Source organism: Mus caroli, unplaced genomic scaffold (genome assembly GCF_978045245.1).
Source record: "Mus caroli unplaced genomic scaffold, Mus_caroli_1 scaffold_10, whole genome shotgun sequence".
Taxonomy (NCBI): Eukaryota; Metazoa; Chordata; class Mammalia; order Rodentia; family Muridae; genus Mus; species Mus caroli.
Window position 1 is genome coordinate 23,850,684 of NW_028227265.1, and position 23,753 is coordinate 23,874,436.

The 23,753-nt window shown below is 44.2% G+C and overlaps 2 protein-coding genes across 10 annotated transcripts in view; one reads left to right on the forward strand and one right to left on the reverse strand.

The window, feature by feature from the left end:
- The window catches only part of Ctcf (CCCTC-binding factor), a 48,975-nt gene extending 38,860 nt beyond the window's left edge, over positions 1-10,115 (reverse strand). For 2 of the 6 annotated variants that reach the window (XM_021170026.3, XM_021170025.3), the window contains exons 1-2: positions 9,900-10,113; positions 2,843-2,959 (exon numbers count right to left, since the gene is read on the reverse strand). The gene's annotated coding sequence lies outside the window, so the exon portion shown is untranslated. Of the gene's footprint in view, positions 1-2,842; positions 2,960-9,059; positions 9,147-9,659; positions 9,679-9,899 lie in introns of those variants that run through there. The other 4 variants (XM_029480574.2, XM_021170028.3, XM_029480573.2 and 1 more) reach the window with 4 other exon arrangements.
- LOC110300903 (uncharacterized) lies at positions 9,074-22,160 on the forward strand. 4 transcript variants are annotated; one of them, XM_085843630.1, is made up of 4 exons: positions 9,074-9,344; positions 15,726-15,854; positions 18,682-18,905; positions 22,047-22,160. In XM_085843630.1, exons 1-3 carry the CDS (start codon positions 9,077-9,079, stop codon positions 18,705-18,707), a joined length of 423 nt encoding a protein of 140 aa, XP_085699756.1. In that variant the 5' UTR covers positions 9,074-9,076; the 3' UTR covers positions 18,708-18,905; positions 22,047-22,160. The 4 variants fall into 4 exon arrangements, 1 of the variants encoding a protein (XP_085699756.1); XR_003837403.2 differs by lacking the exon at positions 15,726-15,854 and having other exon boundaries at positions 9,179-9,344; XR_015048604.1 differs by lacking the exons at positions 9,074-9,344; positions 15,726-15,854 and adding an exon at positions 9,424-9,508.
- The last annotated feature ends 1,593 nt before the right edge of the window (positions 22,161-23,753 follow it).

Genomic DNA, 23,753 nt, shown 5'->3' on the forward strand with positions numbered 1-23,753 from the left:
TTATATCTCACAGAGTAGTCTTGAGGTTTCACCTCTCTCCTTTCTTAGGAGGAAAGAATGAGCTTAGTTTTGCGATGTATCTCAGTACGCCATACACAAAGACTACTTGATAGAACCACTACCATTTCTATTTGGCTGAAGGTAGGGAGTGGGGAGGAGTTCCTATAAGGTTAACATTAAGTCAGAAACCTCACAGCTTATATTCAACAACAAATACCTATACCACATAGCATGATGGTAAGAATAAATAGCAACATAATGCTCTTAACACAGATCAAGACTAGTTGGAACAAGCTCCAACATTCTGAGTATAATAAGGTACCATAGAATAAAATATGGATAATAAAAGAATTATTTAACAGAAAAATCTGAAAAGCAAAGATACACATATATTCCATACTACTCATTAAAATTTAAAGAACAAAGAAATATTAGATTTTTAAAACAAGTTGTCAAACAGGATACTTCTTAGAAATACAGTGTTCTGTTTAAGAGCACCAAAGGGAAGTGTCTTTGTACTGTAAAGAAACTAACAATGGACACCCACTTAGTGACCCTGACCCTAAAAGTCAGTCAATGGTATATATCTATGGAGAATGTAACACATAGAAATGAAAACCCAAGGATCCAGCCAGCCAAATCAAAGAATGTAGATACAAAAATAATGTCAGAACTGGAGTTACAGTTGGGTGTGAGGAATCTAATCCTGGTCCTCTTGCAAGAGCAGCAAGCACAAAGACATCTCTCCAAGTCCATGACATCACCCTCCAGCACAAATAGAAAGGTTTCTAACACTATGCTATATCCTCAACCCTCAAAATTCAGTATGAACTGTTAAAGGAGTGAGTATGCTGGGGTTGATGAGATGGCTCGGGAGGTAAAAGCACATGCAACCAAATCTGATGGTCTGCATTTGGTCTTCAGAATTTACCTGGTGGAGGGAACTGACTCCTCCAAGTTGTCCTCTGACCTCCAATATGCACAAGAGCACAAACATGTATGTTCATGTGCATACACACACACACACACAATTAAGACAGCCAGGCTTGGTGGAATGCCTGGAATTCTAGCACATGGGAGGCTGAGGCAGAATTGTCTGTCATTTCAGACTCAAAGTCTAGGCTATACACAGCCAGAGCTGTCTCAACAAGCCAGCAAGCAAGCAACAAAAACATCACTTCTCTTACATGTTCCCACTATGATGCCCATAAGTAATACTTTCCACTCTAGGCATTCATACCTCATTTTGTTGAAGACCTTACTTTTCAAGACAGTAATACAGTTTGCACTCTGCTTCAAATATAGTGACTTATTTAAATATAATTTTTGTTTTATTTTTGACAAGGTCTCACTTAGTAGTCTTGGCTGGCCTAGAACTCCTGGTTGCTTGTCTTAAAGTCAACCTAACTGTATTTGATCCCTATTTTTCAAATTTGGGTACGAATGCCTTTAGGGTACAAAGTGACACAATTTTAGGGCATTTGAAGCCAAACATAAAATTGACCGTTTTCCTGGAGCTTAAATTATGCTAATTTAGGGTATAGTGACTTAAATAATTTAGTCAGAAGTAACTTTAAAAATTGATATATTTGCTAGGTGTAGTGGCATATGCCTTTAGTCCTAGTGCTGGGAGGAAGAGGCAGGCAGACCTCTGAGTTCGAGGTCAGACTGAACTACAAAGTGAGTTCTAGGACAGCAAGTGTTAAACACAGAGAAACCCCGTCTTGAACTTGAAAAACCAAAACAACAAAAGGGGAAAAAGTTCTAGTAACCACTTAAATAGACTCATGTCAGTCAGTTTACATAATATTAGCATCTGAAGTTCCCATCTCTATGGTAGGTGAGATGGCAGTGGGTAAAGGCACTTGCCAGCACGCCTGATGAACTGAACTCAGTCCCTGGAGCACAGAGAGAGAATGGTCCCCAAACTTGTCCTCTATCCTCCGACATTCAGCATACCCCCACTGACAGACACAACAAACATATCTTGTTTTTTTTTAAGATGAACTTTGATTTCTAAATTCCTTTTTCCATTACACAAATGTACACAAAATTTTATATTCCCCCCCCAAGGGTTAAAAAAAGATGTGCTTTTGTTTGCTTTCATGCAACCTCCTTTCATGGAAGTAATCTTATATGAAATCCTACTTAGTTATTTAGAAATCTGAGAGCAGAACAGACCCCCAATGTTATGAGATCTTTTCCAAATACCCTATGATAATCCATTTTAATAGCAAAAAGTACAGGTTGGCAATAATTGATAATGACTATCATAATAAAAAGCAACCATGGGCCAGTTAGACTAACTCCAATTAATTAAGAAAAATTTTATCCCAGATACTAGATACTAGAAGATAAAAAATTATACCTATTCCATATCAAAATTATAAAACTATAAACTGTCATTCACCATTTCACATCATCTCCCAAAGGTCAAAACACATAACCCAATGTTTTCTACAGAAAGACATCATACCTGCTTTGTCAACCAACTAGTATATGGTACTAACAGTTTCATATCCAGAGTCTCATAATGTACTGTTCTTACCTGCTCTGAATTACACTATGTACTGCATCTTCTATGCTCAAAACTACCCAAAAAATCCTCTAGACCCAAGAGGTGTCATTACATCCTACTCCTACCCACTGCACCCCCAGTGCTGGAGGGTGAACTTAGGTTCCTGAATGCTGGCAGGGATTACACCATGCCTATTTTCTTACTTTTTAATTTTCCCAAGGGTGGCCTTCAACTTGTGGTTCTCCCATGTAAGGAACAACAGGCATGCACCACTGGGTCCCGCTAGTCCCTTTATAAACAGCAAACAATGGAATAGGCATTTACCTCTCCGTGGCTGCAAAATCAGTTTGAGGAAGGACAACAGAACCCAGATCTCCAGTCTCTAGCTTCGAGTCTGTCTGCTAGTGCATTGTGTTCTTTGGTTCTAGATTTGTGGTCATTCTAAAAGAAAAACAGAAATCATTTCATGAAAACAGCAAATTCACATAAATACACCATACAGCTTTTAAAAAAAAGGAGAGAAAACTAAAGATTACTATGATTGGGGAGAAAAAACAAAAAAACAAACAAACAAAAAATCCACTAGACTAGGTGGTTGTGATAATGAAGGCCTACAACGTCAGCACCTGGGAAGCAAAGGTAGGAGATTGCCAATAGTCCAAAGCCAACCTGGGCTACAGTCCAAGATCCTTTCTCAAAAACAACAAAACCCCACTACCACGCAATTGCTGCTACTATACTGACTGACTGAATCGTTTTACGAATGCTTGTCATGCCATCAGCACAACAGTCATGTACTTTTCAGCCATTCACTGAATATATACAGATTAAAAGAATCTGCGATTGTTAAAAAAGTACTCTTATAATCATGGCATATATACTCAAACACCAAAAAATAATTCCTATAGTTGAAGTAACAATCTTTTAGTTTGTTTTCTTATCTTCAATCAACAGTGAGTAGTGTTACTGATTAAGTTGGTTTACATCACAACTGGTAAGCTTATTAACAAATGAGACAGGAAGCTTTTGCTGACCTTGAAAATCCCGACACACAATAATCAATCAAATACTTGTTTCAGTGAAATAATGAATGCAATATTTTTCCTCCCTGAAGTACCAATAAACTGCCATGTCTCAAGTAATGGTAGAATGAAATCTATCTCTACTTAAAAAGAGAGAGAGAGAGTGCGAGCCAGATCTAGTGACTCAGTATCTTTTAATCCCAGTTCTCTAGACTCTAGAGTCAAAGGCAGGAAGATTCGTCCAAACTTGAGGCCAGCCTCATCTATACAACAAATACCAGGATTGCCAGAGAGAGAGAGAGAGAGAGAGAGAGAGAGAGAGAGAGAGAGAGAGAGAGAGAGAGAGAGAATATGAATGTATGAATCACCCAAGTGAAATACTTCTTCAAAGATGGTCGTGTATACTCATAGTTCCAGCACTTGGGGGACAGAAGTAGGATTGATTTTGAGGTGAGACAAACAACAACAACAACAAAAAGAGAAAGGGGGCTGGAGGGATGGCTCGGCAGTAAATATCACTTGCTGCTCTTGCAGAAGACCCAGGTTCAGTTCCCAGTACCCATGTGGTGGCTTACAATTACAATTGTCTATAACTCCAGTTCCAGGGACTCTGACCCTCCCTCTGACCTTCATAGGTACCACGTATGCACATGAGATATATAAATACATGCAGGCAAAAACATCCATACACACAAAAAAATTAAAAATTCTTATAAACAACAAAGATTAAAAAAAGATATATGCCGGGCATGGTGGCGCACGCCTTTAATCCCAGCACTCGGGAGGCAGAGGCAGGTGGATTTCTGAGTTTGAGGCCAGCCTGGTCTACAAAGTGAGTTCCAGGACAGCCAGGGCTATCAGAGAAACCCTGTCTCGAAAAACCAAAAAAAAAAAAAAAAAAACCCCAAAAACAAAAGAAAATGATATATGCCGGGCATGGTGGCGCATGCCTTTAATCCCAACACTCGGAAGGCAGAGGCAGGTGGATCTCTGAGTTCAAGGCCAGCCTGGTCTACAAAGTGGCCTGGTCTACAAAGTGAAGAAGATATATAAGGTATAACAAAAAAATCCATCTCATAATTTAACTAGCTCAATAAGACGGATATAATACCTTTAAAATTCATGATAATGGACTGAGGAGATGGCTCAACAGTTAAGAGCACTAGCTGCTCTTCTAGAGGACCTGGGTTCAATTCCCAGCACCTACATGGGCAGCTCAAAATCATCTGTAACTCTAGCTTTAGGGGATATAACACCCTCAGGAAGACATACATGCAGTCAAAACACCAATGTATATAAAATAAAAATAAATAAAATTTAAAAACAAATAAAAACCAAAACCAAAAACCCCTCAAGATATAGATATGGCATGACTCTTTGTTAGGAGTTAGCTTGTCATAAACTTATTTTTAATCCAAGAAACAATTTCATATTGAAGTCCATATTACCAAAGGGAATAGAATTTACATCCCTGAAAAAAAATTAAGTTATTCCAGAATAAAGACCAAGTGTATGAAAAATATACTTCTCCCTAAGTATATGTTAATAGTTTATAAACTGCTTCATCTTTACATTAAAGTACTGAACCACTAAAACAACAACAAAAACCACTGAAAGTCCATATGGTATTCTCTCCCAACAACATAGGGTGATATAAGCCTGTAATTCCAATACTTGAGAGGCAGAAGCAGGACAAAGGCTTGAAGTTTGAGGCTAGTTTATTCTATCTACATCACAGTTTCTAGGCCAACCACGACTATATTCTGCAACCTGTCTCACAACTAGCTTATTTTATCTTTAAGAAAAAAACAAATTAAAAAAAAAAAATCAAAGAGATTTGTTTTTATTTTTTGAATGAGCGTTTTGCCTACATGTACTTAAGTACATGGAGGCCAGAAGTCAGGATAGTGAATATCTCTAAACAGGAGTTAGAGATGGTTGTGAGCCACCATGTAGGTGATGGAAGACAACCTGGATCCTTGGTTCTGTTAGCAAGTGTTCTTAACTACTGATCTATTTCTCCATTTGCAGAGGGGGTTTCTTTTTGTTTTGTTTTTAGTATTGAGACAGGAATCATTATATGGACGAAGATGGTCTCAAACTCATGATCCTCCTGCCTCAGCCTCCTGAGTGCTGCGATAACAGGCTTGTACCACCACCATGCTTGGCTTTAGGTGTTTTTGAAAATTAATGGGCTATGACAAGTCTATATATCTGAGAGCAGCTATCTGCAACATTATACATATTTGTTTCTATTATTCTTCTGAAACCTGGACACTAGTCTTAAGTTATTTGAAGGATCTATTTTTATCAACAGTTTGAAGCCATCTCCAGTCAAGACATGTAAATAGGATATAAAGATGGCCAAGTCAGAGTTCCTACATTAAAGAAAAAGAGATGGTGCCTGTAAAGATGACAATGTGGGATGGCTGTGATACTAGCAGCATCCCAGAAAAAAGGCTCAAAAGGAAACTTTCTGCCAGTAAGTACAACTGTTCAAGATTCTGTCCTAAGACTCCTCCCTACAGCATTAGTCAGCCACATATGGAGTCTGCCAAGAACTCCCAAGCCAGTCATTAGTCCCAGTTGGGTTCCTTTAATTCTGGACATCTTTTTTAAAAATCTTAAAACTCTTTAGAACATACCTTAAGGTTAACTCTTGCACCTCTTAAATTTTCTTACAAGGTTGGAGAGACCCCTAAGAATTTTTTAACTACTCTTAAGTAAGCAGGATTTTCTTATATATGCAGACATTAGTGTAACTGTGTCACATTATTGATTTAAGTAAATTAAATCCTTAGGCTAGGCAAGATGACTCTGTGGGTAAAATCTATTTCCAGGAAAGCCTAATAGCCTGAATTGAGAATCCAAGTAAAACCCCAGGGTTTTAATCCCGACACTAAAGAGCTAGAAGTAAACAGATCAAGCGGTGTGAGGCCAGCCTGGGCTACATAAGTCAGTTCCAGGACAGACAGGGCTATGGTTACAGACCAAAAAAAGAAAAGAAAAAAGAAAAGAAAAAGAGTGTAGGGGAAGGATCTCCAAGAAGTCAGCTGTGATATGGCCCAAGACTTCACTCTCAGCCCTTGGAAGGCAGATCTGTTCAGCAACAACCTAGTCTGCATAGCAAGTTCTAGATCAACCAGAGCTCCAAAAAGAAAGGAGAAAATGGACTCTACAGTGTTGTCCTGACTTTCACACACACAAAGGCCACTGAACATGGTGACTCATATCTTTAGTCATGGTTAGAAGCAGGTGGATCTGAGTGGGTAATCTAGTCTGTTCTACACAGCCAGTTCCTGGCTAGCCAGAGCTAAATAGTGGAACACTATCTCAAAATAAAAACAACAAAAACTTAAAAACCTTTGTTTTGTTTTGTTTTGTTTGTCTTTTTGATTTGAGACAGGATCTCTCTAAGTAGTACAGGCTAGTCTTAAACTCAAAGGTTAGCCTATCTCTGCCTTTCAAGAGTTGGGATTAAAGATATGTGACACTATACCCAACAAAAATAGTTTTTAAAAAAGTAGTCCCTTTGGGTTATCTTGCATTAATTCCCCTCCTCCAATTTATTTTCCTTATAGACTTAGTTGTTTCCTTTCCATTTTTAAAAATCATAAGTATACAAAACAACACATTTCATGACATTTTCAAAGGAATCATTGTACTTTGCTAATATTTGCTATTTATTTGTTCCAATAGTATTGGGGACTAAATTTAGCCACTCAATCCTGACCCGCTCTAACTTTAAATGTATCTGGATTCAAGCTTGTAATCCCAGGTATTTCGGAATTAGGAGGATTGAAAGTGGGAGGTCTACCTAAACTACACAGTAAATTCAAGGCCAACCCAGGCAATTTAAAGAGACTTTACCTCAAAACTAGAAAGGGGCTAAAGAAATAGTTCAGAGAGCACTTGCCTACCTTACCCAGGGCACTGAGTTCAAACCCCGGTGCTACAAAAACAAATCCCAACCACTCTGATCTGCTAAGGCATCTCAAGCAGCAAAGGGTTGCCTTATATTTGCTACAAAGCCAAGGATAACCTTGAACTCCTATGCTCCTGCCTCTACTTCTGAAACACTGTCATTCACTACCATTGGGAACTTGTGCAGCTTCTTTTAATAACAAAATATGGCACTTGTCAAACACAAACTTGACAGTAAAACTCTAAGAATATAATAAATTACATAGTTTGGCTTAATACATTTTAAAAAGAAAGTTCTACAAAGCTGGCACTCTACACTACTACTAAAGAGAGAAGGTGAGGAAGAACATTCTGGAGAATTAAAAAAGGAATGAGGTGCTGCTGAAATGACTAAGAACACAGTGCAAAGGCAGAAAGAACACTTGCATAGAATGCCCAAGCATCACGAAAACAGTTTCATAGGATTTCAATGTGTGGCTAGTGTGGCCTAACCAGCCAGAGAATCCTGGGTTCATTTATGGAGAGCAGAAAGGTTGGGGAATGTTCAAAGAGTTGCATACAATGTGGGTTGCCAAGACCTCCAAACTGAAATCACACACAGTAAACAACACAATCTTTCTTAGCATCAAGATGGTGGAAGTGAGTGAGTGGTTGGAGTACATCTTTAACCATAGCACTAGGAAGAAAGAGAAGCAGGTGAATCTGAGTTTGAGGTCAGCCTGGTCTACAGAGTTCCAAGGACAGCCAGAGCTACAGAGACAGTGTGTGTGTGTGTGTGTTGGTGTGTTAAAGCACCTCATCATCTTTTCTTTCTGAAAATGTCAACCTAGATTTTTTTCTCAAGAACCTAAGCCACACATCAGTGGCTAATTGGTAAGAAAATCCGTGTTAGAGTGGGTACTAAAAGGTTACTCCAGCAATTTATCAAAGGAAGCTTTTAAATGCAAAAGACTTAACGCCAGGATAAATACCCTGTTTAATTTCTTTTCCTGCCTATGGACGCCTTGGAATTTTAGCTTTCTTAGTTGATCTAAACTCCAAAAAAGTATTAAGTCTCTTTGCTAATGTTTACTTAATGCTAAACTCAATACAGGAAGTCAGATACTAAAGAGTGGTTACATTAGGCACAGAAATTTATAAACCATCTGCTGCAAGTGACCCAGGACTCAATTACAACATCAACCCTCACATTTCACCCAACAGTAAAATTACCAGTCCAGTCATGAATAAGTTCATTCTACCTTATTGGCGCATTAGATCGGTTTGCACAATCTCGAGAGAGGGGCTGAACTGTCTTAGCCTAGCCCTAGAGCATCAGGTACTAAGTGGAGTGCAAAGTTAGCGTCAGGACATTTTAAATAGGAGGCAAACTCCAGCGTCGCCTGTACCATCGTAACCAGCCCATGCTCCCGAATTTATGAGTTTATCACATCACTTGAGAGTGAAATTAAGTTTCAGTCCCTTTTGAGATTTCTGAGCGCACCAAGTCTGACTGCTATCGTTTCAAGGAGCTCAAAGAGTGCGAATACAGCTGGAGAAAAACTACTTTGGTGCAGGAATTCGTGTGTTTTTCCGCGCACCATTGGGGGCCGCACCGGTCGGGTCCCGCGCGATGCCCTGGCGTGAGTTTGGGGGCGCAGCGGGGCCCGGCGGGGGCGGCGAGCGCGCGTTCCCCCGCCCGCTCGGGCGGCGTCGAGGCGCGAGCAGCTCAGCCAGCCTTGCAGAGGGAGCTCTCGGCAGCTCAGGGGTCCCCTCTGCTCGCAGCCACAGCAGCGCCGCCTGCGACACTCGGAGGCGACGGAGACCGGCAGCGGGGACGATCGGACTACGAGAGACTAGAGAGCACCCCAGCTGCTGGAGAAGCAACGCAGGGCGATCGGGTAGGTTCCGGGACCGGCTGGACTTGGAGATGGGGAGTCTGAGGCGCGTCGGTCGGGACCCGACACCCACACGGTTCCGGGACCTGGCTAAGCGGCCGGCCGAGGGTTCAGAACCCCTAGGCGAAGCAAGCGGCGGCAACCGAGCCTCCGAGGGTCCAGCCTCGGTAAGGGGTATCCGTCGCGGGAGGGGCAGAGGGCGGGCCGTGGCCCGAAGATCAGTCGGGCCAAAAGCCGGCCTCGAGGGTAGAGACAAAGGAAGGAAAATGGAGTCGCCGAGCGCGCAGGCCTCTGTCGCCACTGCCGCCAGAGGCCTACCATGTTGGGAGGAGGGAAGCTTAGCGGGCGGGCGGGCGTGGAGGGGGTTGGCCAGGCCCTGGCGGCGGCGCCGGGCAATGGCGGCGGCCGCGCCGCAGCAGGGACGGTAGAGGGAGACAAACACCCCCCGGCGGCGGCGCTGGCGCTGGCGCCGGGCTGCAGCCAGCGCCGACCGGAGCGGCCCCATCGTGACACCTAGAGGCGGCCCGCGAAACCTCCTCCACCCCGGGCCCCCTTTACCTTCGCGCCACACCCCCCGCGGCGCCCGCTCCGCCGCCGCTCCACCGCTCCGGCCACCTGGCGTCCCCGGCCAGCTCCGCGCGCCCGCACCGGCTGCTGCTGGTCGCCGCTGCCGCCAAAGAAGCAGCTCCGCGCACGGTTTAATCGCTCCACAGGCTCGGACACAAAATGGCGGCGGCGCGGTGCAGTGCGCCTGCGTCGGCGCTGCCGGGGCCGCGGGTGCTGATAAGGGAAGAGCCGGGTGGGGGGGGCCGGCCGGCGGCGACGAGGGCGGGGGAGGAAAGGTGAGGGGAGGGGTTGGCGCAGGGCAGCATGGGAGGCGGCCCCGGGCGCCAACTTTCAAAAGCCGGCGCGATGGCGTCACGGGGATGCGCCGCGAGGCGCGGCGTCACGCCGCACGCGCCCTCCCGCGCCCTCGCCCGGTCGCGCGTGGGCTCTGCCGGCGGCGCGGAGGCGGCCTGGTTCCCATTGGGGTGGGGCTTCCCTGGGCGGAGGCTGGCGGCTTCTGGGCGATCGGGTCTCCGCCTAGTTGCCCTGATTTCCTTAGCTCGCTCATTTTCCCTCCAAGCTGCGAAGGGCGGGAGGACGACGGGGAGCCGAAGTAAGCGCGCGGGGCTGGGGCCGTGGGGGTCGAGGAAGCGCCAGGGTTCGACCCTGCCCGGTCTCCTCCCACCCGGGGTTAGCTCTGCACCCTGTCCCGCCGCCGAGTCAAAAGCAGTGAGTTCCCGCACTCTCTCACTTCTCCGACACTTGCCCAGTGCTCAAGATCAACTGCTCGGGGCTTCGCCAGGGGATCTTAAATAGTCTTCCTCCCAAGAAAAGGGCCTTAGAAAACCGAATGTGAAATTAAGAGAACCGGGACAGAGTCACCTCAGTCCGGAGATATAGCAGACCACAACACAGCAGTCGTCTTTAGCTGTATTTGGCACCGTGAACGTCTGTTTTTAAGACTGTTCTTTTTATTTCGGTTCCCAGTCGGTGGTACTTAATCCCTTCCCTTTCCCGGGAAGACCCTATTGGCAGGTGCTCTAATAATCTTCTCTCCCCGCCCCCCCCCCCCCCCCCGTAGCCTTGGAATGTGACTAGGGACTGTAGTCCCAGTTCTCTTGCTTTAGCTGTTTGGATAACAAATGCACCTGGCAGCAAGCTTCTGCCCTATTCATGTACATCTAGGCTGTGTTGTGGGAATGCTGGTCCATTATCAATAGATATTGTTTATTCCCCCCCAAAAGAATCGGAAAGTTAAAAGCATGTAAGATCCCAATGTTCAGATGTCAGCAACTAAAGCAAATGTGTTTAAACATCTTGAGCCCATTCACCCACTGTTGTGGAGCTTCCCTCCATGACTGGACTTAGAGGAAAGATAGAAGAGAAAGTCCAAGATTAGAAAGAGGATAACAGACAAGGAAGTAAACAGAAAGACAAGTCAAGAGTGTTGGGTTGTAGAACCCAAGAACAGAAGTAAGTTTGAGGCAGGAAGAGAGGTTTCTGGTTTTCAGACGCTGAGAGTTCCGGTACAATTCAGCTAGAGGCTTAGCTATTGAGTTTGTTACCTTGGAGATAGCTGGGAAAGATCATGGTGACTTTGGCTTGACTCATATGGATTAACTGAAGAGGTTAACCTGAGTAGAATGGGTTAAAAAGTAAACAAGAGAGTAAGGAAATAGAGGCAGTGCATGAAGGCAGCCTGAGTTCTGCTGCGGGTGGAGCAGACATTGGGGAATAGGTGCAGAAGGATGTGAGGTCAGGGGGGAGTTTTGTTTTGTCTCCCTTTGGGTGGTAGGAATCCAACCCAGGGCCATGGGCTCTGCCCTTGAGCATCATCTCAACTCTGGGAATGTTCTAAAAGGTGGTAGAGGGGGTCAGGTGGTGATGGCTTACACATTTAATCCTAACACTTGGGAGGTAGAGGCAACCAGATCACTTTGAGTTTAAGGCCAGCCTGCTCTGCAGAGGGAGTTACTTACAGCCAGTGCTACACAGAGAAACCCGTCACACACACACACAAAACCTAACTAAAAGGATGGTATTGCCAGGCAGTGGTGGCGAATGCCTTTAATCTCAGCACTTGGGAGGCAGAGGCAGGCGGATTTCTGAGTTTGAGGACAGCCAAGGATATACAGAAAAACCCTGTCTCAAAAAAAAAAAAAAAAAAAAAAAAGGATGCTATTATTCCCAAGCATTTTTATGACCCATCAGAAGTGATGCAGGGAAAGGGAAGCTTGCTTGATCTTAAAAGACTGAAATCAATGGGAGGATGTATGGGAACCAGGAGAAATGGCCTTGGAAAGGAAGGCCCCATTGACTATAAGGGTAACCAAGGTGAAAACACCCGGGTGTGCAGGGGTGTGCAAATGTAGGAGGGAGGAAACCTGAGTTCTTAGTAGGACAGCCCTACTTAAGGCTCGTGCCCATTTAAGGCTTGTGATCATGAGTGTAAAGTTAAACCAGATGACCCAGTCTGTGTTTTTTCTCCAGTACCATTCAGCTTTTAAAGTGTGTGTGTTTTTTATCTATATGAGTGTTTGCCTACATGTGTGTGTCTGTGTACCATGTGTATGCAGTGCCCATGGAGGCCAGAAGAGGGGAGATACATCCCTTGGAACTGGAGTTAACAGAACGTGATAATCCACCATGTGGATGCTAACCCTAGGTCCTCTGGAAGAGCAGCCAGTGCTACTAACCATTAAGTCACTTTTCTGGTCTGCATTCAGCTTCTTGAATACAGACATGAAAAAAGGGATAGTTTGGTTTCTCAATATCTGGGCACCGTTTTTCACTCGTAGCCCTAGTTACTTGCCTTATATTAAATACTGTTTTTTAAATGTGTGAAATATTTGACACTTTATCTCAGATCACCTTAGAGTAATTTACAATAATAGCTGATGTGTGGGCAAATAAAGGCATTGTCTTTGGAAAGAAGGGAGAAAAAAAAAAAACACTTCAGCTGTAGTTACTATGTATGACCTCTGAGGTATCAGAAGCCAGGAATAGGGTCCAAGTAACCTTAGGACTGCTTTCTGGAAAACAAAAAACAAAAAAACCTCTGTGCTGTTCTATCAGCTGAGAAAATGCTGAAAACACATAGGAAAGAACTAAAGGATGTTTTCTTTCCTATAGGAAATCCTGATGTCCTAAAGGAAAGCCAAACCAAAGAACAAGCCATTTCAAGCTAGAAAGAGACAAGCTGAGAGGGAAGACACATATGATGAGAGACAGGATAATAAGAGTAGATTCTAAGGAATACGGCTCAGAAGCAGACTACCTCACATGTTTGAGGCCCTGGATTTAATCCCCAGAACTGAAAAATAAGAGTAGATTTGTTGGGCTGGAGAGATGGCTCAGTGGTTAAAGAGCACTGACTGTTTTTCCAAAGGTCCTGAGCTCAATTCCCAGTGGTGGCTCATGACCATCTATAATGGGATCTGATGCCCTCTTTTGGTGTGTCTGAAGAAAGCTACCAAAAAAAAAAAAAAGCAGATTTGTTCCCTGAAGTACTAACCACAATCACCCTATGCAGAAAATTGATAAAGAAAACTGGGTATTATTTATGTATTCATTAATTGGGAGTGAGCATGCTTATGTGTGGAGGTCAAGGGACAACTTTCAGAAGTAAATTCTTTTTACCTTGTGGGTCCTGAGGATGGAACTTATCAGGCTCGGTGGCAGATACCTTTACCAGCTAAGCCTTCTTGCCAGCCCCTGTGTTTTATTTTTATGAATAATTGGGGTTTGGGGGTATTTTGTTTTGTTTTGTGATAGGGTCTTGCTATATAGCCCTGGCTGGCCTTTTACCCACTTTTTAGCCCAAGGTGGCCTCAATTTGAATTTATAGTCATCCCTCATATCTTTCCTTCTGGGATTACAGACATGAACCACTATTCCTGACTTGTAAAGGATAGTTTTAGAATATTCTAGAATGTGATATAGACTAGAAAAAATATATATGTTTAGTATCGTTAGGTTGTCATTTAGGAAAAATTATAAAGATGCCCCTTTACTTTTGTTTTTTGTTTTTTGGTTTTTGGTTTTTCGAGACAGGGTATCTCTGTATAGCCCTGGCTGTCCTGGAACTCACTTTGTAGACCAGGCTGGCCTCGAACTCAGAAATCTACCTGCCTCTGCCTCTGCCTCCCGAGTGCTGGGATTAAAGGCATGCACCACCATGCCCGGCTGCCCCCTTATTTTAAAAGAAATTATACAAGCAAGCACTCTTACCTGGTGAGTCATTTCACCATTATCCCCTACACACACCACATATACCTTTTTTTTTTTTTTTTTTTAATGTAAGGAAGGGGGAATTTATTGTGATGACTTAGAGTCTGTAGTCCAATTAACCCACCAATGGGCAGCTGCGGGTAGGAACTCCAAGAATCTAGTAGTTGCTCAGTTCCACGAGGCTAGTTGTTGAAGCTAGTCTTTTGTAGAAGTAAGTCCAACAGATGTGCTGGCAAGTAAGTGCAAGCAGTCAAAGAAGAATGAATCTTCCTTCTTCCAGTGACCCTATAGAGGCCTCCAGCAGAAGGTGTGGCCCAGATTAAAAGTGTGTACCACCAAGTCAGGATCTGGGACTTGTTTTGTTCCATGCAAACCTTGAACTCAGTCGCCTCAGTCTCCTGAGATTAAAGGCATGTATGACCTTGCCTGGGCCTAAGCTTTTCATGGCTACTATGCCTCAAGATCTCCATGTCAAGATCCAGGTCAGGAACTTGTGTTTTCTGGCCTCAAGATCTGGATCACAAGAGTACCCTCCAATTCTGGATTGTAGTTCATTCCAGATATAGTCAAGTTGACAACCAGGAATAGCCCCCACAAGGGTCCTTCCCAGGGACTTTCACCTAGGTTTGTAGTCCATGGAGATTGGTCAGAACCTTTTAGCAGGTAGCTGCCCAGTTTAGCATATGGTTTTGATGATGTCACCATATTTTAGAACCTGTCCCTCAGCCTCTTTGGTGGGAGCAGATTCCTAAGAATAATTTCAAATTCTTAAGGGTTGGGCACCTGAACATGACAGAGAAGCAAAGTGCCAATCTGTCAAATGGTGTCCATGCTGACAAAAGGGGTGTCATTGTAACTCCGTGGTAGAATAATTTATCTAACTTGTGTGAGGATTTCAAGTGGATCTGTAGTGACACCAAAAAAATAAAGTTGGTGTTATAGCCAAGTGTGGTGGTACACACCTGTAATCCCAGCATTTGAGAGGTTGAGGCAGAAGGATCAGGAATTGGAAGCCAATCTGAGCTGTATGGCAAGACCTGGTCTTAAGAAGGAGGAGGGGGAAGTTTACCCCAGAAAAATCACCAGATGAAAGGGCAATGTGTTAACAATAGACAAAAGGCTTTACTTTGGTATAAGACAGTGATTGTCAACCTTCCGAGTTCTCACACCTTTAATACAGTTCCACTTGTGGTGACCCCTAACCATAAAATTTTTTTTGTTGCTACTTCATGACTGTAACTTTCCTGCTGCTGTGAATTGCAATGTAAATGTTTTTTCCAGTGGTCTTGGGTGATCCCTGTGAAAGGATCTTTTGACCTCCCCCCAGAGGACCCACAGATCGAGAGAACCACTAGTATTAGGCCTAAGGATACATGTGAATTTTCTGTTGTCTTTGTACCTATTGAGAACATGTATGGGATATGACATGATCCATCCAGTTTATTAGATTCTCTCATATTCCCTATGCCTTTTCCCTTTCTCCCCTTCTCCCCCCTCCCTTGTTCCCTCTCCTTGGGCACACTAGGATGCTAGAACAGCATGGGGCCTCTGAACTATGCCTCCAGCTCCAGTCAAGCACATCTTTATTGAATACCCATTCCCTTGCAGCTCCCTGTTTTGAGCACTGGATTCAAGAAGTGCTTGTCAGCGGGGCGTGGTGGCGCATGCCTTTAATCCCAGCACTTGGGAGGCAGAGGCAGGCGGATTTCTGTGTTCGAGGCCAGCCGGGTCTACAAAGTGAGTTCCAGGACAGCCAGGGCTATACAGAGAAACCCTGTCTCGAAAAACAACAAAACAAAACAAAATAAAAAGTTTAAATGTAAAAGATGCAACAACTGGGTCTGGAGAGATGGCTCAGCAGTTCATTCAGAGGACCTGGGTTGGTTCCCAGAACCCACATGGCAGATTGCAACTGTCTGTAACTCCAGTGCCAGGGTATCTGACACCCTTTTCTGGCCTATGAGGGCATCAGGAACGTATATGGTAGCTACAGACACTCATACACAGACACACACACACACACAAAGAAAACTTTAGGGCTGGTGAGATGGCTCAGTGGGTAAGAGCACCCGACTGCTCTTCCGAAGGTCCAGAGTTCAAATCCCAGCAACCACATGGTGGCTCACAACCATCCGCAACGAGATCTGGCGCCCACTTCTGGAATGTCTGAAGACAGCTACAGTGTACTTACATATAATAAATAAAATCTTAAAAAAAAAAAAAGAAAACTTTAACAAGGGAAGAAATGGATTCACAGTAAAAAAAAAAAAAAAAAGAATCATCCTGGTAGCATCTCACTTCAGCTGAACAACAGCTGAACAACAGCTTGTAAGGTAAAGAGCATCTAAAGGCATAAGGACATAAAGGTATATAAATGTATTTGAGAACAGTAGGTCAGCCCAGCAGATGTGAAGCTGAACCTCATAAAGCATTTGGATCTGTCTCAGTGTCCATGTGCATCAGCTGCCACACCAACCACTAATACTGTAAAGACATCTCTCCTGCCAGACCCCAGCAATGTCTTCCCTTATCAATGTCTTCTTTCTTTGGACCCCTGTTCCTTTATCCCTCAGTTGAAATGATCGCCCTTTCAAGTACCCAAAACCCATGCTTGGGAAGTAGGTTAATTCTGGTTTTTGCTCTCTTCTGCATTTTTCAAGCATTGATTGTTTAGCTTTCTGTAATGCATCACATCCATTTACAAAACACCTTAATGACTGCCTTTCCAAACGTTCTGGAGCTTCAGGTATACCCCACCATGTCTAACCTAGTTTTATCTTAAATTGAGATGAACTAGATGTAGTGATTTATACCTGTAATGCCAGTACTCGGGAGGCTCAGGCAGGAGGATTGTGAGTTTGAGACCATTCTGGTCAATACTGTGAGTTCCAGAACAGGCTGGAGGTCTTGTTTCAAGAGAAACAGAAAAGAAAAAAGAAAGAAGTTACTTATTCAAAACCAGAATGAAACACACGAGCTTCATCACACTTTTCTCGGTGTTCTTGTTCTCTTACTGGCTGCTCTGGGTTCCTTCCTCCTCCATTAGACCTCAGATAACATTTCTTTCATCATCTTTTCCTTTTCTTATTTCTCGTCCCTTTGTACATTGGGGTTTAACCTGTGCCCTTGAGCACATTAGGCAGGTGCTTTACCATTGAGCTATATCTCTGACTCTCTTTTGCTTTTTATTTGAAGTCAGGATTTAACTAAGTTGCTAGCCTTAAACTTTTCAGGCTTTGGAGTAGCTAAGATTATAGGCCTCTGCCAGCAGGCCTAATTTCAGACACTATCCCTCCCCTGCCTTCCCTTTCCGCATCCCCTCCTTTTTTTTTTTTTTTTTTTTTGGCTTTTCGAGACAGGGTTTCTCTGTGTAGCCCTGGCTGTCCTGGAACTCACTCTGTAGACCAGGCTGGCCTTGAACTCAGAAATCCACCTGCCTCTGTCTCCCAAATGCTGGGATTAAAGACATGCGCCACCACGCCCGGCCCCTCCTTTCTTTCTTTGTCTCTATATCCCACCTGATTTTGAAATCCTAGGCTCAAATTATCCTTCTCCCCCAGCCTGCTGAGTGCTAGGGTTCCAGTGGTGCACTGTGGCTAGGTGCTCAGCGTTTCCGCTTCTGTAGCAGCCCTCTAGAGAGGATGCTTTCCCTCCAAAGCTGCCTAGTGAAGAGAAGGGAGGAGATACCGCTAGCCCAGTACCTTGTGCCTGGAAAGCACTGAACCCTCACTCTCCTAATTCCATGTGACTTGTTTAGGAGGAACAAAAAGATTTCTCACCTGAAAGCTAGCTGAACACTAACTACTGCTTCACCTAAAAGGAAAAGCTGTCGTCAAGACTCATCAGACATGAGCAGAAAGTACTTTTAACCTCTGAGCCATATAGAAAGGGCTTTAATGATAAAATCTCATGCAACCTTGGCAGGCAGGTAGCAGAGATATTTGAGGCTGTGATGTGATAGTCTATGAGTATGTTAGAACCCAACTTCATGCCCTAGACAGAGAATGCTGAAAGGAGACAGGTGATGTGCTGAATTTTCAGGCTTTTCTCCACTAAACGTGTGGTACTTTCATCCTCAAAATGTTAGATGTTGCATTCTAGATAAGTGTAAACATAAATTGGGAAATTGAATATACGAAGCCCAGAGCTTGTAGGGATATATGTCCAAAGACATTTCTGTTACTGTGTTTAGAAACTGAATTCCACAATCTGGCCTGGAACTCATATGAAATCCTTCTGCCTCAGTCTCCCAAGTGCTAGGATTACAGGTATGAGCTATCTCTCCTGGCCTTGTAAGACATTTCTTTAAAAAAATGTGTGTATATGTTGTGTGTGTGTGATATGTATATCTTATATTTATTTTAGTTACATATATGCCTGTGCCTGTGCAAAACAATGCAGAGGTCAAGGGTAACTGGAAGGAGCAGGTTCTTTCTTCCCACCATGTGGTTTACAGGGATCCAACTCATGTTGCCAAGCTTGTACATCTCATGCCTTTACCCACTAAGTAATCTCAAGAGTCTAAAAGACATTTCTTGACAACCTTCTGTGTCTCTGGCTTTAGGTACCAGAGGTAAAGGGGATACATAGCTAGGCACCATCGCACCTATAGTCCCAGCATTCAGGAAGTGGAAGCCGGAAGATGGCAGCTTCAAGGTCAACTTGAGCTATATAATGAAGGCTTGCCTGAAACAAACCAACAAAAACAAGGAAATGCAGGCTGATCAGAGAGTAATTGCTAGGCTCTGTGGCAGACTCGCTGAATTCTCAGATAACTCTTAGAACCAGGTAAGTTGGTCTGATTCCATTTGTGAAAAAATAACAGGATAAACAAATCTGTAGGGGCAGAAAATAGATTTCTAAATGTCTAGGCCTATGCAGGGGCTGGTGGAATAATAGCTAAAGGGGAGAAACATTCTTTTGTGGGTAGATAAAAATATTGTAAAAGTTTGGCCATTTGTTACAAAACTGAATTTATCCAAAGCCATTAGGTTAGGCACTTTATTATAATACTGGGGATTGAACCGAGGGTTTTGTCTGTGCTAGGCAAACACTCCACCAATAAGCTACATTCCAAGTCTGCCCATTCTCTCTCTTTTTTTTTTTTTTGGTTTTTCGAGACAGGGTTTCTCTGTGTAGCCCTGACTGTCCTGGAACTCACTTTGTAGACCAGGCTGGCCTCGAACTCAGAAATCCACCTGCCTCTGCCTCCCGAGTGCTGGGATTGAAGGCGTGCGCCACCACACCCGGCTCACTCTCTCTTTTTTTTAACTTTATTTTGAGACTTTTTCATGCTAAATTACCCAAGATGGCCCCCTTGAGCTCACTTTATAGCCCAAGCAGTCTTGGAATTTGCAGTGCTTCTGCCTCAGGCCCCCAAGTAGCTGACATTAGACCCTTGTACTATCAGGCATAATTGAATTGTAGGCTTTATTGTTTAATTTTAAAAATTTGGTGGCTTCTTTTATTTTGTTTGAGACAGGGTCTCACTATGTAGCTGACTGTCCTAGAACTCACTTATATAGACCAGGCTGTCCTGAGAACTCACAAGAGATCTGCCTGCTTCTGCCTCACAAGTGCTAAGATTAAAGGTGCATGCACCATGCCCAGCTAAAAAATTGTTTTGTGGGACTAGAGAGATGGCTCAGTGTTCAAGAGCACTGACTGCTATTCCAGAGGTCTTGAGTTCAATTCCCAGAACCCACATGATGGCTCCCAACCATCTGTAATGGGATCTGATGCCCTCCTCAGGTGTGTCTGAAGAGAGCAACAATGTACTCACATAAAATAAATAAATAAACCTTAGAAAATATTTTAAAACAGAATCTCAAGTAGTCTATGTTGGCCTTAAACTTACTGTGTAGCTGAGGATGTCTTTGAACTGATCCTCCTGTCCTCGCCTCTTAAGTGCTGTGATTATAAGCTTTATCACCATGTCTAGGAGACTGCACATTTTAAGTAGTTGAACCACATAGTATGTGGGTTGCAAATAAAGCATTGTTTAAGAAGGGGGTTGGATGGGAAGTGAGAGCTCAGGGGTAGAGCACTTGGCTAGCAAACCCTAGGTTCAATCCGCAGCACTCAGGAGGCACAGGTAGGTGGATCTCTATGAGTTCAAGGCCAGCCTAATCTACAACACAATTTCTAGGACAAAATGAAAAGACTAAAAGACTCCTATTGGTCATCCTCAGACTTGTGTGGTGCCAGCTGCTTAGTAGACTCATCAGGGTAATTATGCATACACCAGAGGTAATTATGCATACACCAGAGGTTACAAAGGAAATAAGCAATTGCAGTGAGGTGTGATTAATACAATAGAGTGGAAGTATAGGCCAAACAGGCCCCAAGATCACAGTGTTACCCAGGCTGGTTTTGAATCACAGCAATCCTTTTATTACAAGCATTTGCTGATATAACCCAGTGAAGGTACAACGCCTAAAGAAAAGTATGTCTAAGTTGAAGGGTTTTAGGGGGTTGGCTTGAGCAAGGCTATGTAAGGGTGAAAATAATAGACCACAGGAGGAGTGGTTCCAGCCTCAGGTGTAGACAAGCCCTGCAGATAGCTCAGTGAAGCTCCAGGGCAGAGCAAGCAGTTCCAGTGGAAATGAGGATCCAGACTGGAATAGACAGACACAAAGGGCTCGTGAGCCAGGGTAAGTGGGCTGGGCTTTTCTCCCTAAAGGAAAGAAGGCTTATAGTGTAGATATGAGTTTTAGAAATCTTTGTGCATCGTGGAGAATAGATAGATCCAAGTAGTGCAAAGTAGGCTTTGGGCTGTTGAATTTGAAATGCTTTGGATGTTCAAAAGGAGACATCCAGTCTGTAGTTGGAGTCACAGAAGTGAAGTAAAAACTGAGTCACTGCCGGGCAGTGGTAGCGCATGCCTTTAATCCCAGCACTTGGGAGACAGAGGCAGGCAGATTTCTGAGTTCAAGGCCAGCCTGATCTACAGAGTGAGTTCCAGGACAGCCAGGGCTACACAGAGAAACCCTGTCCCAAAAAAAACAAAACAAAACAAAACAAACAAACAAACAAAAAAACCCAAAAAACAAAAAACTGAGTCACTGACATAAGCCTCAGCATATGCGTGGAGTCACGTGTTTCAAGAGTAGAACTCTGTGGAGTGACATTTAAGGGGTGCCTGAGGAGGACAGAAAGGTCAGAGAAGTGAACTAGGAACATAGATTGTTATTAGCTATAGCAAAGCAGTTGCTTAATCAGCTATCCTAAGTCAGCGTGTGCTGTATGTCCATATGCCTGGAATGTAACATAAAAGTCAGTGTTTACTATATGCCCATATGCCTGGAATGTAGCATACGTTCAGAGGCAGCTGGTCCTTGAATGTTAGCATCAACTTTAGACTATGGCTGTCACTGCAGGCCACTGACTGCCTGATTTTCTAAATGATACATTGTGCTTCCTTAACTTTCAGAAGAGGAGCTGGAGTCTTTCCAGTCTCACCTTCTCATATTACCCACATCCAGAAAAGCTTAGCCCAGCCAGCACCCATGCCCAGAGCCTTTATTTATTTATTTATTTATTAGATTTGTGTGTATGAGTATTTTGGTACATACATATAGGCACTGTATGTACGTGCCTGTGCCTATAGATAGTTGTGATATTGGGAACTGAACCCAGTTCCTCTGCAGGAACAGTAAGTGCTCTTAACTGCTGAGCTATCACTCCAGTCCCCCAGAGTCTTGGGCATGGGTAGTCTGCATAGTACACTCCTTTCTGAGGGGATGGAGAGAAAGCAGAGAACATCTCATGTGCCTGGTACTCAGCAAGTTGTGCCCACATACCAGACTCGTACAAGGAAGGCACCCCCGCTCTGTGGGGGAGACAAAGAAGCAGTCGTCTTCCCATGTGCCAGCCCATCTGCTTCCTTGCCTGCATAAACATGCTTTTTCTTCTTTTTGGTCACTGCAGCTTTGAATTCATGAGAAAGAAGAGTGTGAAACAAGAAGCAAAGATCAGGTTGGAAGAGGGCAAGAGGGGGGGATGGAAGGAAACCCTGCAGCCACCAACACAATAAACTGTATCCTGACCACTTCGGACTCCTCTTCTTCTTCTTCTTTTCTTTTTTCTTTTCTTTTCTTTTTTTTTTTTCAGTGTGCCACATGTCAATTTCCTCCGTGCAGAATTCTGAAGATGATGGCCAGGACATGGCAATGACCTAGGTGGCCTTAAATGATGAAACTCATAGAGACCCTTGATACCCATGACTCCTGATGGCATCGTAAATCTACTGCTTCCTGGGGCAGCAGGCTCCCAACAGTCCTAAATGTGAGCAGGAAGAACAAATGTCTCCCCAGCAGCCTAAGAAGTAAAAGGGTTCCGGGGCAGTTAACTGAGCCCCTTGTATGCCTTCCACAATCTGACAGACAAGACCTACACTTGGGCTAAGAGACCAGCCAGCTGGACTTCAGGTCATGAGCTGAGGAGAGGTCAAGTGGTTGGTTGTCCTGCACCAAATCCCAGAAGTCTTGAAGGGCAAAGGCCTGAGGGTCCCCCTGACCCTGATAGATCCTCACCTGGCTGTGCTCAAATTCTAGCTCCTATCCACCCTGGTCTCAACATTTCTCAGCTGGGACAGAAGCCCAAGCTCTGGCCTTAGGACCCTCCTTGTAGAAGACAGAGAGAGGGGTCTTGATCTTTCTGTTTTGAAGAGCAAGATTTTCGGTGACAGCCAGAATTGAGCTCATTTCCCCATCCTATATTTCTTGCCAGGCACTGTCCTACGATGTTGTTCTGGTCCAGTCACTGCCTTCACTTTCCTAAGACCTGCTCAGCTAGGGTTTAACTCCACTTTTCCACCACTCTGAGCATTCCTGACCCACCAGTGGGCCGATTCTGTGGCTTCAGGCCTGCAGGTATTCTACTAATGGTTCTGGGACTGAACTGACTAGCTATAGGTGGCATTGGTGTGGTCTGTCACCTAATTGTTTTATCTATCCCATTTTACTCCAGCTGACCATCCAAAAGCTGAACTGCCCTACCCTACCCTGCTATGCCGGTATTTAAGATCTGTCTGCAGGCCCTACCCCCACAGACCATAGTGAACCGCCAGCAGCCACTCACAGGTGTTTCCTGTTGCCGTTTCTTTTGCTCAGCATGGCCTCCCCAGCAGGTGGTGAGGGCTCAGGCACAAACCTCTTCACAGCAGTTCTAAAGCATTGGGGTAAGGCTCCCCAGGGATCTGGGTCACCCCACCCCCACCTCATCTAGGCAACTGTTGACATCTAATTGGCTCTTCCGGAGTGCTCCCCATTTCCCCGTGACAGCTTTGTGCACACAATGTCACACTGCTGTGTGCTATCACCTTAAGTAGAATGGGCTCAAGCTCATGCCCTTCCGCATGTCCAATCTCCTGGATACTAGAAATTGTGGTAGCAGAATGGAGGGTCCATTTTTCTAGCCATGGGTGTGGAACTCCCTCGGGATCTTCTTTGCAAAGTCCTGCCATGTCACCCTCAAGTTCCTCCTGAAGGTCTCCTAACCTGGGATAACAAACTCCTGTGCTGGAGGCAGGGAAGCCCTGTCTTGTGAGTCCTACTTCCTCAACACAGGTCTGCCGGCTGGGCTGTTGGAGGGGACACAGAGTTCACAGGTTTGTTATTACAGGGAAGAAGGTGC

Bases quoted from the DNA above. Each gene is read 5' to 3' on its own strand.
- LOC110300903 (XM_085843630.1), top strand. From the start codon at position 9,077: ATGCCCTGGCGTGAGTTTGGGGGCGCAGCGGGGCCCGGCGGGGGCGGC. The intron at 9,345-15,725 runs GTAGGTTCCGGG...ATTCCCTTGCAG, and splicing joins AAGCAACGCAGGGCGATCGG to CTCCCTGTTTTGAGCACTGG. The intron at 15,855-18,681 runs GTGAGTTCCAGG...CTCTGGCTTTAG, and splicing joins AGGCCAGCCGGGTCTACAAA to GTACCAGAGGTAAAGGGGAT.